At 43.7% G+C, this 19,586-nt stretch overlaps 2 protein-coding genes across 14 annotated transcripts; one reads left to right on the plus strand and one right to left on the minus strand.

Moving 5' to 3' along the window:
• Positions 1–406: 406 nt before the first annotated feature.
• LOC139769421 (uncharacterized) lies at positions 407–4,879 on the plus strand. The gene is made up of 3 exons (XM_071700476.1): positions 407–765; positions 1,875–1,992; positions 3,949–4,879. Exons 1-3 carry the CDS (start codon positions 592–594, stop codon positions 4,137–4,139), a joined length of 483 nt encoding a protein of 160 aa, XP_071556577.1. The 5' UTR covers positions 407–591; the 3' UTR covers positions 4,140–4,879.
• Simj (transcriptional repressor p66-beta simjang) lies at positions 4,869–18,151 on the minus strand. 13 transcript variants are annotated; one of them, XM_071700358.1, is made up of 9 exons: positions 17,318–18,151; positions 11,908–11,976; positions 11,236–11,519; positions 10,906–11,134; positions 10,527–10,815; positions 10,174–10,239; positions 9,199–9,629; positions 8,651–8,955; positions 4,869–8,568 (listed from the first exon to the last, which is right to left on the minus strand). In XM_071700358.1, exons 2-9 carry the CDS (start codon positions 11,955–11,957, stop codon positions 8,315–8,317), a joined length of 1,908 nt encoding a protein of 635 aa, XP_071556459.1. In that variant the 5' UTR covers positions 11,958–11,976; positions 17,318–18,151; the 3' UTR covers positions 4,869–8,314. The 13 variants fall into 13 exon arrangements, with proteins under 13 accessions (XP_071556459.1, XP_071556505.1, XP_071556430.1 ...); XM_071700404.1 differs by having other exon boundaries at positions 10,536–10,815; positions 11,236–11,522; XM_071700329.1 differs by having other exon boundaries at positions 11,236–11,522.
• Positions 18,152–19,586: the final 1,435 nt, after the last annotated feature.

Genomic DNA, 19,586 nt, shown 5'->3' on the forward strand with positions numbered 1-19,586 from the left:
TTTTTCCACCTGTTCATTCCGTTTTATGTGCAAAGAACGAGTGTTTTATGTTATATATCTAATGTAAATATAAACATTATTCATTGTTAAATATCTGTTGAATCAGATTGTTAAATAAATTAGATTTTCACGGAGAAAGATGAACACAGGACATGATGAGAACATGATGAGTCAGTCGCCAAGCCTTCTTCGTTTACAAGTCATTCTATATATTTTTTTTCATGAAGATATGTCGAAAGCCTCGTGTAATCATCGATTAACGATGTACGGGAAATTACGCAATAATCGCATAATAATGCAGAAAATTAAACGCATTTGCAGTCCGCCTACATTACGCGGTCGGATAAAGCGATCTTATATTTTCACAGACCGAGCAAATTCCGCGTATACGAGGCGATGCTTTTCTACGTCGATGTGGGAGATCCCCACCAGGTATACTCAACGAGCACCGAGTTCCCGGCCAGCTGATCGCCACCAGTCGTCTGTTTCGAATCGCGCGGGATCGAACGCGCGAGCTCGTCAATTTCTTATCTCTTTATCTCTCTCTCTCTCTCTCTCTCTCTCTCTCTCTTTTTTTTTACATCTCGCGCGATGATCTCCGGCCGGTGGGTGATCGCGTTCCTCTTCGGTCTGCTGGCGTTTCCTCCGCCACGCGGAATCCACTGCGAGTCCACGAACATCACCGACGTCGCGGAACAGATCCAGGCGGAGAACGCGCTGGCGAAACTGGTGAAGATGTTCTCCAAACCGGGCGCGTTCAAGCGGGTAAGCCGGAGGACTATGGACTCGGTTCCTAAAGTTATTTCGAAATTGTTGTTACATTTATAATTGTTCGATATCACGCAAACTCGCTTATATGTATACATTCTATTATATAATATTATATAATACACTGTTAAATGTTAAAGGATGAAATTTAAATCAATACCTTGAGTCAAATAACATCTTGTTACTTTTAACCACCATGTGTGTTGAAATTTATTATCTTAACTCCATTGGTTTAATTAAATTTGCATTGTTTTAGTTACATCAATGATATGTTGAATAGTGGCAGCCTATAGGAGTGGTTAAAAATGACTCAAATTGAGTATAATTTGACATTATGGATGTCAAATTATACTCAACAGTTTAACAGTGTAATCTTCCGACGGGATCTTGCATTAAAATCTTCTAATGAAATTATCGAGCCGAGGGTGTGCTTGCCGCTTTCGGCTTGACTCGTTTGGAATTTAATAAGATAGAATCACGAGTGCATTTGCGACGCGCGAGACCCGAAAATGGGAAACTCGGTACCCTCGTGCCGAAGTGAAACTGCTGTTTTCTTGTCGCGGTTCCACCCGCGAGTCGAATTTACAATTCCGAGCGAATCGTCCCGTGATGCAACCGTCGCATGAGAAATAAACGCGCGCGGCATATACGAGGAGAAATAATCGCCGGTGCGTCCTATTACGTCGCCCGTAATAACAAACGTGCCTCGCGACGCGACGGGTTGAACCCTCTTACGTACGCGGATGCGCGAACACGAGGGTGTCTCTCTCGCTAAAACGCGAGTCCGAGTCGCAAATTTTTCCACCGATCTCCTCTGTCGTTTTCTCATCTCAATTTTTCGATTTAATTAATTTTAGATCTTTCGCGAAAACCGGAACAATAGTTTTGCAAGCTGCGTGCGATTAAAAACGCACACTTTCCCGAGGCAGAACTTTCTATCAGCAATTGGGAACGCAACGCGATAAAAGAATTTTTTTTTAAATCCGACGGACGTTTGCGAGTTAATTGATGGCCGACGTTTGAAATGAGTTTCGTAACAGGCGGCGAGCGTGTTTCGCGACGGAATTCCACGCTCAGGTAGCGATATGATGGTGAAATATTTTCAGATCGACGCGATACTTGGTGAGAATACTATCGAGGCGTCGTTCACGAGCTGTCCCATGGGCGAGGAGGGCCTGGAGTGCCGAAGGGCGGAGGCTCGGCGATCGGTGGACTGTCCTCGAGGTAAATCCTCTCGTACGACTCGTACTTGTCGGCGGGATCACATACGTTTGACCCCATTGCAATCCGCACACGGTACCGTTAGCGAGTTTCCTCGCAATTACGAAAAAAAAAAAGAAAAAAAATACATCGCTATTCGCTCTCTTTGACAATAGGGATTCTGACCTTGACAATAGCCGCTCCCAGATGAGCTATGCTCGCCGACGCAGCGTTACTCGCCGCGCCGCGCGGCATTAACGCCTTGCCTCGCATCCCGATGAAATACCGAGGATGCTATCGCAAAATATCAGAGCGTTGCCTAATTTCGAAAGGTGGATCAGGCAGACGCGAATGAAGCGAACTGAGAATCTATATCTCCGGATTTTTTAATTTATCTAGCGATCTCCACCGGAGATGACACGATCGCATAAGATGAATACTAGATCGTAGAAAGGAGAGCGCCGTAGCCGCATTTTAGACCTGCATCGCGCATCACACCTTTCTCCATAACGAGTTCCCGACGTAATGAGTTCAAATAAGAAAAATTTATATAGCTCACGCGGTGATATCGTTACGTGTTTTCACGAGATTTCAATGCAATGTCGGAAGGCGAATATTCAAACGTCGGATCGTCACGGAAACATACTACATTTTGTCATCATCAGTGCTCGAGAAAGTCTAATTACTATAACTATAGGTGACACACACGTTACACTCAAGCACTCTCGAGTAATGCGTATATTAGAGCGCACGCGAGATACAGCAATTCTCAAGAATCAACTATTGCACGACTGAAAACATTTGCAAGTAAAATATTTTGGAATGCGCCAAAAAGATCGTGCATCGAGCGGAACCTTATGTCTAATAATTATTTCTGTGAATTTTATACATTTTATAATATACAATTCCGCCTTTACATGCTTTTGAACCAGGCGGATGTGGTGAACGTATAAATTTCACAAATGTTTATTTGTTCGATGTTATACACATATTGATCTACTCTATTTACTTATTAAAAATTACACAAATTACACTCCGGATGTAATCGAATTTATGTCAGCCTAATGTCGAGTAATGTATTTTTTAAATAATGCAATCAAATGCGTTGTCTCCCGGATAATTCCAATAATCAGACAAACTAAATTTTATTCTTAATTTATAATTATGCGATTGAGAAACTCGCAAATGTCACTGCCGCAAATGCGTGTCTCGTTGTGCAACCAGTTCTCGAGTAAAAATGATACGCGTGCGATATCTCACTCGGAAAATGTTTAAGTCGTATAACTTTTCCATCTTGTTCTACGTTCTTTGCAATAATCCGCGCAATGGTTCGTTTTTACGTCATAGGTTTGCAAGTGCGCCATGTGACATATATAAAATGATACGAAATATACAATGTTAAGAGAAAGTATAGGTATAGCGAGAGCATCGGGAAGCAAATCGTTACGTCGTTTTTTTAATTGCACAACTGAATGCAAAACAAGTTTTGAATTAAATGTCGTCCTAAAAAAGTCTTAAGAAAATGCAAACATATAGAACACGAGATGCTCTTCTAAAACAAATACAACTTAATAATCTGCCTTGAACATCACATCGATTATAAATATTTACTAAATTCTTTAGAGGGAATTTCTAAATTGCTCTCAATAAAAGGCTCTCCAAGAAGTATAAGAAAATACTTACTAATCTCAAATTAAATCTCATTCCATCGGGAATGTTTAGAGAATCGCAAACCGGAATGCATTTCCTTGCAACCAGCAGATCTTACGGAGAACATTACAATGCGAAATATAAATCCGATATATCCCATTTGTGTAACATCCTCGCTAAAACGCGGAAGCTTATCGCGTGTTTGAATGGTAGAAGAATGAAGATAAAAGATCGACGCGCGGGTGAAATCGAGGAAGTGGTTTACAGGAAATTTTAGGGAAACCGTTGAATCTCGTTAGACATTAAATTGCATCTCGATGTGAATTGCAGGAGACTGTTTCTGTTACGATTGCGCCGCCGCCGGGCCCGACTTGTGGGCCTCCTGTTGCCGTGAAAGCCTGAGATGCTGCTCTCATCTCGCAGCGGCTTGCAGAACGTGCGATCATCCGACATTGTATCCCTTCTGCGCCAAGCACTTCAAGAAATGCCTGACGCAGTATAACGAGAAGAAACAGAATTAAGCAACCAGGATCCCTTCGGCGATGTCTCTCAACTGTGATAGTTGGCTTACCATGACGATCATCGATGATCTTGTGACGCAGATGTGCTTGACTTGTCCTCCTCGCGATCAAATTTGTCAAAGTTTGCATCGTAACTGCTCTGATTGAACGCTACTAACGATCGGAGACGCGAGATATTTAATTTTAATCGTATCACAAGTTGCACAACCTTTACGTGCTCTAAATATAGCGTTTACCCTCGGAAGTCGTTAAACTGGTCCAACCTGATTGCTTCTGGGTTCAGCTTTGTTCAAATAAAGATTTTTAGTTCTGTCGATTGTACCTGAATGGTATCATTAAATGACGAATCTACAAGCAGACATATTATTTATGGCATGATATAATGATATAATTATTACTTAGCAAAAGTCGTTTCGGTTCTTTCAATTTATACATATGAGGTAAAGTTTATTATTGTAATCAAATTTGTAAAATGTAGTCGATACGTATTGCGGAGAATGCTTCTGCGAATTTATACTTACCTATAAACTTATATTTAATTATTATTGTTGGTCTGAATCTTGTGGTTGTTAATTACATACTCTATAAACCCTTAGAGCGCCTTTGAAAGAAATACAAGTAACTTCTACTAAAATTGAAAAAATTTTTGGGTTTACAGGTCGAAATCTCGGTGTATAAATCAGTAAACTTATACATTGTATACGTTCATAAATTTATGGAATACATAGGTTCAAATACCACCAGCATTTTATTTTTTTTTATCCTTGGCAAGACATCGAATAATTAAGAAATAATTATAAACGGAACACACAATAAATCTTGGATTCGCCGATATAAACATAGATTAATTACCAATACGAACAAAAGTCTCGCAGATGCGTTAAAAAAAAAACCGAGAAAAAAAATATTACAAAAGATAAATAAATATCACCTTTTAATACAATCATTGGTAAGCTTTATTCGTATAGTTTCCAGAGTATTCGGTAATCTTTATTTATCTACTAATTCTATAAATCGTGGGGACAACGCTTTTCATTCGGACAGATGTTCCAAGATCGGTGTATGAATTTCGCAATTTCTTTTTCCTTGACAAAATAAAAAATGTGCGCACGTCACGCAGTCTTTAACGGCTTAATATTCATAGTCGTGAAATGTTTGTGTCCCCGTAAGACGAGCGGACCAAGTCGACCCGTATTTTTTTTTTCTTTTTCTTGCATTTTGCGAACGCCTTAGAATTCTAAGTTCTGCTAAATATTCGCCATCCCTCGTTTCTGTCGTGTAGCGAAAAGAGAGTTCCCTTTTTTTTTTAGGATATAAAATTCTCTCGCACTTTGAAAGTGCTTAATTGCTAACAGCACCACACAGAGATTAAAGAGAGACAAGACTAGAAAAGAAAAATAGAAAGAAACATATTCTTTTTGTTTGTGAGAAACGGAACGCGATCTGGTTACCGAATGCGGTTAATCTATTTGTGGATAATGATGATGATAATGATAATAATAATAATGATGGTGATTATGATTATGATGACGATGACAATTTGCTTTTAACGAATCGGCATAAATTCCAAGAGTCATATACATCAGGCACATCTTTGCACCATTAATTTTATAAAAAAAATAAAGTAGTATTTCGGTTTGTCATTTATACTGGGTATCTGTCTACCCGTTTATATCAGAAAACAAATTGAAATTCAAATTCGAATTTCTCGACACTGATTCTTTCGTTTGTCATATAAGATATAGCAAGCGATTGCGGAATTGGTAAGCTTATTTCCAAGTAGTTTTAAGTGAAATTTTTATTGAATTATTTTATTTTATCGATCAATCAATAAGTTAATTATTTGATCTATTGAACAATTTAATTAATAAACACTAGAAATTATAATTAATTTTAATTCTAACTGCTGTTTATTTAAAGAGCAATTTTTGAAACGTATAACAACTTGGAAATAGCCTTTAATTATCAAAATTATATAAAATATTGCTCCATTTTCTCGGGGGAAGTACGCTCAAGCTTTTAAGAATCTCTCCTCTTTCATGTTGTCATTCTATTTCGCTCCCGGATCTCATCTTAGGATAACGACGACGACGACGACGACGACGACGACGACGGTAGTGCCCCGATGACGGTAATTAGTTGACGACATATTATTACGTTTTCTCTTACACAAAAAACACAGATCTTGATCTATTATGCGATCGTAGACTTATTATGGTGTACATGTATATCAAGTACGAGTTCAAAATCTATCACGTAGTACAAAGAGAGATGATTATGCGCTATTTTAGTTTATTAAGTTGTATCATATACCGAGAAATATCAAGACTATAGTACTATATATTTAATTGATTCGGAAATGTATGAGACCAAGATCGGTTAGCCCAGAATTAATTAAATCAGACTATTAGTGGAGGGGGAAGAGGGGGGGGGTGGACTGGTATTATTGGGGACAAGTGCCGGTTACTTTTTAACTCGTTTCAAGTGCAGACTCGTAGAGGACGTCGTAAAAATCCGGCGGTCGCCGTGTTGTAACAATTCGCAAAAATCTCGATTACGTATCTCCTCTAGTAAGTTTCTTTAAATACTTTTACATCGAATGTGACATGAAATCAATCGCGCTGCGTTAACTCGAATCCCGATTACCATTGCAGATTCATCTGAGTCTTGTTTTTAACGTACAAGAACAGTCCAAGTTAAGTCGTGTATACATCGCCCGAGTGCATATCCTTGCGTGTGACACGAGCCCGACTTTACGTGCGACTTTAACGTCGCACGTAAAAGAAAATCATATTTGTGCGCGAGTAACACTCGTGTCGCTCTCCGTTAGAAACTCGCCGATGAATACTCCGCCGTATGTCGAGAGAGAAAAAGATTGCTATACATCTCACATGTGCTGGCTTATCACTCGCTTTCTTACAAACGTCATTTTTTTTCTTTTTCCTCGTATGTAGCTACAGCTCTATCTTCCGTTAAACTCGCCTTAAAAATACAGTTCGGAGAAAATAATGAGATATACACATAGTACAGGTACTGCCGGTGATCGCAAAACTCGTTGGAATCAGCGGCAAAAATCGCCTTAACTATCTAAGGGCCTAAAAAGATCCTTTCCATCAACTTCGTTACCTCGTCTTACACTCGTGCCTTTCCTTCCGCGATTATCCCTATTATTGTTAATAATCCGATTCGCAGTCATTTTACACTTATTGATTTATTTAGTGCCTTGTAAATGTCTATTTGGTTCTTTATATTATGTTGTATAACAGAGTTGTCTAACTTATGATATCATCACGCGAGCGAGCGAGCGAACATTTTTACTTTGCGTTCCACCATGTTAGACATTTTCTTACGAACAAACAGCAGACTAAGAGAAAGATAAACAAAAAACAGTAGAATCTTGTACAAATGTATCTCTACAAATGTATTTCTACAAACGAATCTTGTACAAACGTGCACAAGGGGACAACATAACTTTACTAATAATATTTATTATATAATAAAAGAGAGAATATAAGATACGGAGACAAAAAATAGAAATGGTAAATAACAGCGAGGTGATCGCTCACTCGCGCCTAGTTAGGCAACTCGGTGTTCATAATCCAAGCAATTGCATTCAATGTTATAATATGCTTGTCGATACGCTTAAATTAATCATTATGTTTATATATCAGTTGTTCAGTGGACAACGTTAACGATACGTTAACGAAATAATAACGCGTATATATACGTAGGAAAGATCAGGAAAAAGGAAATGAACGACATTTCCAATTTGAGAGAGTTCAGTTGGTCTCCATTAAACAATGAATTAATCACCTAGACGCGACGCGATTCTGTATCCCAACTCATACGTACGTTGAGTGCGTGTTTCAGTGACGGAAATAAAACCTTTACCCCTTAGATAACAATAAAGTCGTAAACGTACACGTCAATTGACATATTCACAACGATTAATTATTCTTTATACAATACTAACGAATGTCATTCTTCCGACGTACTTCAAGTTGAGCTTCACCTTAACTGAGACACTAACGTTGCGATTGGCATAGTGTAACATTCAGGCGCACAGAATTACGACTGCACACTTTACTAGATCTCCCTTAGCTTCTCTGTTTTCCGTTATACACGTTCACTGTTTATTCGCATTTACTGCTATGTCATCCCTTAAATGCGTCCGGTTACGTTTTCCAATTATGCGGATGAGCTCTCGGTGGTGCTTGATTGCCTTGCGCTTGCGACGCCTGCGACGGAATCATATCAAGCAGATATTGACGTTGAAGATCCGCCGCTTGCCGTTGTAATTCTACAAGGCCCTTACCACCGGCAGCCATCGCTAATTGATAGGGATACAATATAGAGGTAAAATGCGGCATCATGTGAGCTGGAAGAGGTTGATGCGGTGGTAAACCGGGTACTGGATTCTTCGCCAATTCTGGAACAATGATAACAGTGTGATAAATTGAAAATAATTAGTTTTTATTCAGAATTTTGCGGATGCATGTATCTTTGCTCACCTCTGAGCAATTGTTGCTGCAACGCTGCCGCAGCAGCTGCATGATGCGGACTAAACTTCCCGCTCTCGGCCAGTTTCACTAAGGGATGCTCCTGCAGCTTTGGTGCGGGAGGTGTAGGCGTCAACGTAGGGGCCGGTGGTACCTGCGGCGGAGGCGCGGGAGGTGTAGCCACTCTTCTTGTAGGAGTTGCTGCCTTAGGAACTGGTTTCGGAGCTGGAGGATCTGGACTCGGACATGCCGCCTGCGCTAACCTTTGCTCTATCTCCTGCTCTTGCTGTAGCGCTTTTACGAAAGCAGTTTTTAATCTGTAACCCAATATAAAATCCATTAGACGCGGGGATAACATCATTTAATCTGTTAAATTTGTTTTGCAGAAATATATTAAATTTTAAATTATTCGCTTACCTAAAAGAATATTATAATGAGTAATATACATATTAGATCTTCTACGAAATAGTTAATTTATAGCAAATTATAAAAAGATTAACAAAATGAGATTTTACTATTATTCTTGCATTATTGATATTTTAATATGTATGAAAACCTACCGATTGGTGTGCTCTGCTTTCAATGCTTTCTTCACATTAGTCGTCACGCAGTGCTCACATATGACTCTTGGATCACGACCCGCTGATGGTCGTTGGAAAGTCGCATGTTGCCCTCTAGGACTATCCTTCTTACCACCAGGCATAGGTTTTTCCCATTTCCAAACGGGTGTGAAATCTGTTTTGCATTGTGAGCACTCAAATGGTTCGGGAGGTGGCGGTATGGCCGGCTCCTTCGTTATAAAATCGACCACGTGCTCCAAACCGACCAAATATATGAATTCCGTATTGGAGGGATTTGGTACAAAGTGCATCTCTGGAGGTGGCGGTTTCGGCGGTGGGATTTGCAATAATGTTTTCTCGAGCTGCTTTCTGAGGGCCATTTTGGCAGCTGCTTGACGTTGAGCAGGTGTATCTTCTCGCGTTGTTCTCTCCTATATTATCAAAAATATAGAATAAATATTATTTAATGTAATAAATTTTTCTTTGTACAGTTAATATTCCAATAACACAAAAGACAAACATCTTAAATAAATGGGAAAAAAGTAAACATATAAAATTAGAGGTAAAATAATACAGATAATTCTTTTTCATGTGCATGTTTTTACGATATTATCATAGCATAGATATTATCAAAATATAAATTTAATAGCTGCATGCAAATTAGAATTTAAATTTTATATATTCCTTATGCACAATATTTCTCTCTTCATATACATATAATTACATTTAAAAAATAGACATGTTAGTAAAAGTTTAGCAATACTGCATGTTATAACTTGTATTATGCATTAATGAAGACTTAAGTAGATTTTCCTGTATATAGCTTCACTAATAAAATAAAGAATCGTTAGAAACAAAAAGCCCCCAAAATAAAGCTAATTAGAATATCATAATCAATATGGAAAAAAAAGAATAGCCTTTACAGAACATAGACGGAGAAGACATTACACATTGATCGACGAATGAATCATATACCTGTTCCGAATTCACAGGTGTGCTTAAGGATGCGGTGGTTTTATTTTCTTGCGATCCAGCAAGCAGCTTTGTGTTTAGAAAAACACAATAATGGATTACATACGTTGTTCACAATTAGAGAATTATTATATAACACTTTCACGGCCGGGTCAGTGTTCGCGCAACGATCGCTCGTAACGTATTGTATTGTAGCGATCACGAGTAATGTATTAGCGGTGAAAGTGTCAGTTCTTAAAATTATTCAATGAAGGAGGTTTCAACAGTCTTATTGACTTGTTTCTTAACGTTCACGTAAAACTAAAGTTACAACTATGTAAAGCTTATAACAAAAATAATAAAATGTGATGCTATACCTTACTTACTTGATGCGCAGGAGCCGGTGTTGGATCCTTCGTAGACCTCTCCGTTCTGTCCGTTGGCGCATGATAACTAGAGACAGTTGCCGCTGCTACGCTGGGTGGTCTTCCTCTAGGATGAGGTGGTTGCGGTATCACCATGTTTGGAGGCATCCCGCCTGTACTTGGAATGGCATTTCGACCGGCATTAGGAGGTAGCACCATGCCAGGTGGTGGAGCATGTAAACTACTACTTCTGCTCGGTGCGGGCTGACCCTTAAGTAAAGGCGGAGGTGCTTTTCCGGCTCTGTAATAAGGAAAATGATATTCATTTCGACTTAACGCAACAGTATATAAAAGTTACATCTTGGAAAACGATATTATTGCCAAGTTTTACCTATGAGGCACCTGCTGTGCCGTTACTGGCGGTGGTAATTTACTGAGAACCTTGGGAGGTGCTGCTGCAATGTTCTCTTTCAGTTGCTGAGACTGACGTAACTTCTTCAAAAGTACTAATTTCATTTCCTCCGATTTAAGCTCCTCTTTATATTTTCTAAGCATTCTCTCGCGTTCAGCCAGCTCGTCGGATGACAGTTCCTTGATTGGCAGCATGGGAGGCATATCACCTGTTTAAGCATTCAGCACAATGAAACGCGACGCGATATTAAAAATTCATAAAATTATTTTCTATTTTTTGACAATAAAATGGAAAAGGATTCATAACAACCTTCGTCGCTGTCTGATGCATTTCCATTTAGATATCCATTCATTCTAGGCTCGTCAGGACTCTCGGCATAGCTCCTTTCAATTCTAGGTCTAAGATTACGCCGTGGCTTACGTTCGTCCCCATGCGATCGTTTAGGAGCCAAGATACCGCGGGCGGCGTTCTGTATATTACGTGCCTCCGGCATGTTGTTCTCCAAATTGGAACCGGTTGAAAAGTGAATTCCCAAGTCTAACGGGATGTCACCAGAATTCACAGAAAGAGACGGGGAATTGCGCCTACCACTGCTGCTGAAAGAACACGCATTACAGAGAATTAGGGAACCTGTCGTATAAATATTTGTTATTGTGCAGCCTAAATGACTTCAAAAGTTCTACCGTTTTTTTTTTTTTAAGTATATTCAAGCGTATGTCAAGCTAAGAAGTAACAACAACCTACTTCTTCGTCCATCGCACTGTGATAAGAACCTAATACCGATAAGAAACTCGCCTGGATAAAAGGCGCTATTATCATTAATTACCATTGTATATATTGCCCCCTATTTTAAACGTTTAAAATTGCACAACTTGAAGTGAGATCATCAAGCAGGGAACAAGTGCAAGCTGCTGCTATACCTCTTTCATTTATTTCAATTAGAAGAAGTATAACGAGCTCTAGATACGTGATGCACTTTACCTGATGCTCAAATCCACTACTGAATCTCCGTCCACATCCATGGCCTCCATTCTTTCGGCCGTGGTCACTCTGCAATTACAAACGCACGCGTGAAGTCGATCAACACGGGGCACGGGGACATTTTATTCGCGGGAGAGATGGAGCGGCGGAGGGGAGAGAGGGGGGAGGGGACGGAAGATATCGCGTTACGCCGTTTGAAAACGCGCGCTGCGAGGAAGCGACGGCGACGTTTAATCTCGCGGCGAGGAAACCCGCGCGCGGGGAACAACACACCGGGCGCTGTACGCTACGTTACGCTACGCGCGGGGACACGCGCACGCACAAACACGTACAAACACGCACAGGCGCGCTACTCGCGTTGGCGTACAACTGGGTTACCGAATCTCTCCTGCGCGCGTTCTCGGTTACTTTACTACTTACGCCCCCCGTCGCCCCGCGGCACGACGCGCCCGACGGGCCCCCGAAAAAAATCGTCGCGGCGACCGAGGCGATTATGCCGCGTGACGCGAGAGTTCAGAGTATCCGCGGAGACGCCACCGGACGCCGGAGAGGCCAGCGGCACGGCGAGGTCCCGTACGACGACGACGACGACGACGATGACGACGGACGACGGACGACGACGCGCGAAATCGAGGAACATCCGTGACGGGAGACGACGCCACTAGCGTGAAGGCGCGGGGAGCGGCGAGCGGGGGAGGGAGAAAGAAAGAGCATGGGGGGAAGAACGGGGCGGGCGATCGGCCAATACCTGCGGAAGTAACTGTCCTAACCTAACTTCCACGGGAGTTTAAAGAGAATCGGTGAACGAGCGTCGGTGGGGGGGCCCCGAGTTTTCGGAAAACGAGGACGAGAGGGACGCGCGCGCGTACTCTCCGCGACGAGGACGAGGCCGACGGCGAGGACGACGTCGTCGTCGTCGTCGTTGATCAACGACACGGGCCACGTCGGTATCCGGACCCACCGGCGTATCACTCGCGGATCGTCGCGCGCTGCTTCTTTTTTTCGGCAGAGTGCACGCACGCACACGTACGTACGCACGCACGCACGCACACACACACACACATACAGGCACGTACTCTTTCGTCGCCTCTCCCTCTCTCTCTCTCTCTCTCTCTCTTCGCAATTGAAGAATTAAATTTGATGCCTCGGAAGTGGCGTCCCCGACACAATGGCAGCTAAGCGTAGCGGTACAAGACCCGTAGAGTAGGTAGGTCGGTCGAGGGGGAGACGGCGGCCGGGGGAGGGCGAGCGCGGGAGCACGGGAGGGGGGCAGGGGGGAGACGAGGGGGACGCGGCGCGAGCGAGCGCGAGCGCGCTCGCGCGGGGAGAGAGGAATGGTCGCACATTAATTATTTCTCCTCTCACCCCTACTACGACCGCGGCACGCTAGCCGCTCACCCACACGCGGCCGCATCGGGAACGGGCTAGAAACCAATTTCTCTCTTTCTCTCCATCTTCATTTTCCTCGCTCGCTCGCGCGCGCTTTCTCTCTCTTTCTCTCTTTCTCTGTCTCTGTCTCTCTCTCGACGTATCGGTCCGTCGCCCTCCCCATTCCTCCTCCTCCTCCTCCTCCTCCTCCTCCTCCTCCTCCTCCACCTCCAACGCGTTTCTCCCTTTCGCACCCCCTTGCGGGTTTTCCCGAATTTCGTCTCCGTACGTGTCTCCCTCCCCCATCGCCCCATCGTCCTCCCGGTCGCTCGCGCGCCCTTATGCCCTACGGGAAATCGATTTTTCGACGGCAGGGTCCCCACTGCCGGCTGCAGCGGCGGCGGCGACCGCGCCGGCACGAAAAGGGCTCGCGACGTTTTTTCGGCGCGCCGCCTTTTCTCGCGCGCGAGAGAATGATCCGTCATTTCGCGCGGAGGAAGCTAAGCGCCGCGTGCCTCCTCGCGAACCGGAGAACGCGCCGTTACGCTTTACGCTCGCGTGCGACGCGATATTCGATAGGCCCCGGCACCATCGCGCGTCCTCCCGAATGCCGCCTGCTGCTGCTGCTGCACGCGCGCTCGCGAGAGGGACGCGAGGGTTGCCCTTTTCGCCGCGCGCGACTCGAGCGGGGCAACGAGTGCCGTCCTGCCGTCGCACGTGGATTCTCACTCCGAGTTTCCAAGTTCCCATGCACGCGAACCACGATGAAAAACCCGCTCCTCGCCTACCCGTCTTGGGAGATTTCCCCGCTCCTCGCCTCGCGCCGGGCGTCACGTGACGCCGTATCCCGAAGGGGTCTCTAAACTTTCCGCACGCGCAAGCAGGTATGCAACTTCTCGCGTGCAGCGCGAAGTTATGTCATTTCGCACCGCTCGAGCGGAGTCGAACCGAGAAATCCACCGCGCGCCGCCGTCTCGACGACGGTGAAGTTTGCTGCGAACTCGCGAAGCGATCCGATAGCGATCGACTGTAAATTTAGCATCGGGTTACCACGATCGACAGAGGATTCGCGCCGATCGCGAGCCGAAAAGAGACTTCGGATTTGCCACTGACGCGCGAAGGAGGATAAGTCCGCCACGTTTGTCTGCCACGTGGCGACGAAGACGCGCTAATTGATAAACGTCTACTTGCCTTCACGCACGAATTGCCATAGCCTATAACGTAAAAGACCAGTGAACGATATGGGATGTGAATTTTCATGCTAGCGTCTTCTGCTCTGCGGTCATTTCTGTCTCTGTTTAGCGAACTGGTCAATGGTATTCAATTGTCTAAAAGTGCAGCACAATAGAAAAGGACGACGGGTTGGCGACAATTCTCTCCCTGTCGCTCGTCCCGTTTTCTTCGGAGTAGAGTTCCCATTCAAGTATAGTTCTATAGTTCACTGCACAAGACATACCGGTAGGAATTGACCAATTACAATCGTGCCACTTGAAAACGGTAGCCTTACGGTTCGAAAATATACTTAATGTGATTGGTCAATTCTTACGTACGCCTTACGTCACGAGTACGGCAATTCGTGTGTGAAGATCCTAACTCCTTCTTATCGATAACTAGGAAAAAAACTTAACATGGCGGCCTGCTAGACGGCTAGATCGACTATATTTAAATAGGTTAACAGCAGTTTACCGAGTTTGGAAAAAAGTATATAAAATTCACGCAATATTGTTATTAGGCTACCGAGATCCAGTTCGGACCGCAAATGGCACTTTTCCATCTAATTGATTAAATAGGTCAAGTTTTTTCCTCCTTAGGGCCATGGCACATGTAGAAAAAATTAAGTACGACCTGAGTAGTAAGCAGATTGACCAATGGCTGTCTCAAGTTTTCGAGAATACTTGACTGCGATTGGTTAATTTGTACATGACGCTGCATTGTGCCGCGGCACGACCAACTTCACGCCGGATCGCGCGCCCGAGTCGAAAACGAATATTGCGAACTCATTCGGCTGGAAAACGACGGTCGTCGCGCGTGCAACTCGCTGCATCAGGTCTCCTCCCCCGACTTTCGCCGATCAGAATGCAAGATCGACTCGCGTCCTCGTTCGCGAATATACAAAGTTATCACGGGCCACGGAGAGAGAAGATCACTTCCCCCTCTCAAAAGAAAAAAAGAAAAAGATAGACCTAAACGCGATTTACGTACAGATGTGACGTAGCTGTCGCGATAACGCCGGCGAATTCGTCAATGTTCCGATATTTTCGGTTTTCGAGATACGATTACATTAGAATTGGAAATACCGAGCTCTGTTTACACGTTAAAGAGAAACAGAATCTCAAAAGGCCAAAATTTGAACAAATAGTTCCGGGAAAAGGATGACGGGGGTAACAGACTGTTTATTTAGGAGTGAAACCAGAGTCCCAGATGCCTCACAGATAGTCCACGATCTTTCGAAAGATACGCCGATTGCAGAAACGAAGGCCGTATCTTTATCTTTAAGCGTAATTTATAAATAGATATATTTGTAATCGCAAAAAGTGGTCTTATGGTCCACGAGATTGGAGTTGAAAAAAAATATACATTTAGATGGACACCGATTTAAATAAATTATATATTGTAATTTGGAGAATTTAATGATGATAATGATAGGCTCCCATCTGGTTTTTACGTTCCGCTAAATAGAAATACGCCGCTACAATTATATACACAGTTATGTGTAATTGATATCTTAGTGAATTGAGAAACTTTAGCGTTCATGTAATCGTCAAAAGCGTAAACACGACGTATTCTTAACGGTGCTAAATTATCAATGTAAGTGAGGAACACATACATATATTGTTATTTTTTGTTGTCATTTTTTGTCCCGCAAGAATGACAAATGAGTCAAAAAGCGGTTAAATGCAAGATAAATCTTCCAATTTTTTTCGCGTCATTCATTAAAGCTGAAATGACTTCGACAATTATGACGATAATTTTGGAAAAAGAGAAAACGAGTATCACCAACTGTTCCATACATAGTTTATTGCAATTTTTGTATGTATTTACTTGAAAAAAAAAAATAGTTACGTATCTTTATCTTTTATTATGCATCTATAGACCGTCACTATATCCAATTGCTCGTCGAATATGACAACGTTTAATAAATATTACAGTAACTCAGTCGTCAAGTTTGGCAAATTACTATGCAAAGTTGTGTACTTCATTCTTGAGATCAAGGCTCACTTTTGAACAAGCTAAATATAACTCGAAGATTTTAAATCTAATAGATAGATATAGCAAATAAAAAAATTTAATATTATCTTCAATATCACTTATCTTCAATAAAGTCAGGCTGAGATAAAATATTTATTTACTGGAGATATACACAGATATGCGAAAACATGCCTAAAAGGCACGTTATTCCCTAAAAGCGATTTGTAATTAAGCTGTAACGATAAAAGTGCACGAAACAGCGTAAACGTCACACGAACACGTCGCATTTGAAATTATGATAGACAAGCAATTAAAACACCAATTATTTTTTACGTCCGCTTGCAAATTGAACGGGTAAAATGAAAGAATCGCGCCCTATACGTTCAACGACCATTTTAATGTTGCACGAAACGCGATGAATTGAACGATCTACGCGCGGGGAAACATTCGGTACGGTTTCGTCATAAAATATGCAGTCCATTAGCGACAGTCCATATCTACATATCGAATGTTGTATTCGCGCCGGATGACATCAATAAAAAATTTCCGATCGTCAATGCCCGATAATAAAATGTCTCATCACGTATTTACATCGAATACGCTCTCGCGTGTTTTTTTTTCCCCCCTCCTCAAAACAACATCCTGTCGGAATCCCCCGAAAATATCGCGCCTGAAATCCCGAAGGGGCGAGTACGGCCCTGCGACACAAGCTTCCGCATCTGTCCATTCGGGAAAACTTCGGTATCTTTTCCGTTCGGCGGAACACCTTGAACCTTCCCGTGCCCTTTCTCCCTCTCCCCCCGCTCTTCCCTCGCATTACGGTGTGCCTGTACGGCCCTTGGCCGATACGTACCTACGGTGTCGATCGGGGCTGATCCGAATTCGCGTGGCGGTTCAGCCGACATGCGAGACGAGCCGATATTCTGCCTCCCTCGTCGTCGTCCTCCTCCTCCTCCTCCTTCTCCTCCACCTCACCGCGCGCACGTCGTCTCCCGTCTCTCCCTTCGCGACACGGTACGCGCGACGAGGCGATATACCGCGCGTACGACGAGATGCGAGACGCGCCGCCGTTGCCGGTGAACGCTGACGATGACCGTTTTTCTTCTTTTTTCTTCTTCTTCGTCCCCGCCGCTTCCGCGCCTCACTTCACACGTCACCGTCGTCACCGCGCGCGCGGCGGCGGCACTTCGCTCCGCGCACTCCGTGTCACAACGGCGAGACACTCTCACTGCCGCCGCTCGTCCACGGCGATATGGCGCGATTGGCGCGCACGCATCGTGCACAACCGCGCACGTACGGAGTCAATGTGCACGCGTGCACTCAGTCGACCCGGCCGAGCGTCCGCTTGTCCGTCCGCCCGCCCGTCCTCCCGTTCGTTCGTTCCTTCGTCCGTCCGTCCGTTCGTCTGTCCACCCGTCCGCCGTCCGCCGAGCGTCGTCTCGGGTCTCGGCTCCGTTCGTTCTCCTATCTCTCGCTCTCTCGTACACCGGCGGCATGCACAATTCCACCGAATCGCGATCGCGCGCACGACACGCGGTATATGCACCGTCACATGTTCCAGCGAGCCGCCTCAACCGTCGGCACGCACGCACGCACGTTTTCCACGAGAAAGAATGCCCGAATTCCGAGGTTCCACGCGCGAGTAGCGACACAGCGACCGAGTTCTTCCGCCCCCCTTCCCCCCCAGCTCCGACCCGCCGGATGGAAGGAGAAGATCCTAGGCATGCGCAACGGCGCGGGCATTAGCAGACGCGCTCGCCCCGCGACGTTCCCCGGATCGCGGAATTTCGCCGCGCGTGCGCGGTCGCGCACGCCCGACCCACGTGACTGCCCCGGCAGACCGGTGCAACGCGGGGGGATTGACTCGATTAAAAATTGTTCCCGCCTTTTATTATTATTTTCCGTTATCTTTTTTAGTAAGCTTTAATATCCGTGCAAGTCGAGGCTCACTGCCTGCCTAAAGATTTTATTCATTTCCAGCATTGTAGATTAACTTTAATCTCAGTTTAACTTACTTTTTTATCTTTTTCTAGTTCTAAGAATTAAAAGAAGATAAAAGTAAATTCAATCGAGATTAAAATTAATCATCTGCATTAATGGACATTAATAGATTTCGCCGTATCGATAAACTTCGTTTGGTTGGTAAATGAACATCGTGCTGCTCCTTTCGATGTTTCCAATCCCCTTTCGCGACGCGAGCCCGACGGTACCATTTCTTTCGATAAAACGTTCACGCTACTGAGACGGCCGTGTACTGCGCTACTGCGCATGTTTGAAAAAATCTGGGAACATTAATTAGCTTACTCTTTAATCATATAAATCTTTATCGCGATAAAAACTATCGCACTCGTCACGGAGAGGGTAAAATAGAAAATATCGAGAAAGATGCTGCAGATTTATGGAAAAAAAACCGGACGATCGAAGAAACGACAAAATGATATCTATCATCGATTATCAATCAATCAATCTTTATTAACTTCAGCTTATGTCAAGAAGTGGACTCATGGTTTACAAAAAATAACTTAACTCACTCATACCGTTTCATACCATGCAACCATACTTAATCCTATCTTCCTTACTCCTAGCCTCTTTGATATCTATCGAATATCATCGAAAGAAAATTTCTACGCGTCTCAACGAACGCACTTTGTCGTTCCTTGATCTGCCAGAGCTGGTCAATGGTACAAAAATGTTCTCGAATATGCGCGAACGTGCTGGGATCGAGTACATTGCGAGCAGGTTTGAACCTGATCGGGTTTTTATGACGCCTCGAAAAACGACGAAGCGATATACAACCGAGCGGAATCACACCCGAACGAGGCAGGCTCGTGTTGCGACTTGTAGAAACGAAAATTCCATTTCCGGATGGAGTCATGACCGAATTTCTCACGAATTTCCATTGTAGATAAAAAGATCGCGATCTCTTTGTCTCCGTCGAGTTTCGGAACACGGAAAAATCAGTGAGGACGATCTCACCATATTTGCGCGTCGATCGCATCTCGACTTCAGAAAATTAGCCTTGTTTTTTCTCCTCATTAAAAACATAGTAATAATATGAAATTCATTTATTGCTATAGTGAAGAATAAATGGTTCGTTATTACGCAACGAACTTTTAGAAAGC

Source organism: Temnothorax nylanderi, unplaced genomic scaffold (genome assembly GCF_030848795.1).
Source record: "Temnothorax nylanderi isolate EJ_2023f unplaced genomic scaffold, tnyl_v1.0 TNYL_tig0002_pilon, whole genome shotgun sequence".
Classification (NCBI taxonomy): Eukaryota; Metazoa; Arthropoda; class Insecta; order Hymenoptera; family Formicidae; genus Temnothorax; species Temnothorax nylanderi.

Bases quoted from the DNA above. Each gene is read 5' to 3' on its own strand.
- LOC139769421 (XM_071700476.1), top strand. From the start codon at position 592: ATGATCTCCGGCCGGTGGGTGATCGCGTTCCTCTTCGGTCTGCTGGCG. The intron at 766-1,874 runs GTAAGCCGGAGG...AAATATTTTCAG, and splicing joins AACCGGGCGCGTTCAAGCGG to ATCGACGCGATACTTGGTGA. The intron at 1,993-3,948 runs GTAAATCCTCTC...TGTGAATTGCAG, and splicing joins ATCGGTGGACTGTCCTCGAG to GAGACTGTTTCTGTTACGAT.
- Simj (XM_071700329.1), bottom strand. From the start codon at position 11,957: ATGGAGGCCATGGATGTGGACGGAGATTCAGTAGTGGATTTGAGCATC. The intron at 8,956-9,198 runs GTAGGTTTTCAT...ATTGGGTTACAG, and splicing joins AAAGCAGAGCACACCAATCG to ATTAAAAACTGCTTTCGTAA. The intron at 8,569-8,650 runs GTGAGCAAAGAT...TCATTGTTCCAG, and splicing joins GCAGCAACAATTGCTCAGAG to AATTGGCGAAGAATCCAGTA.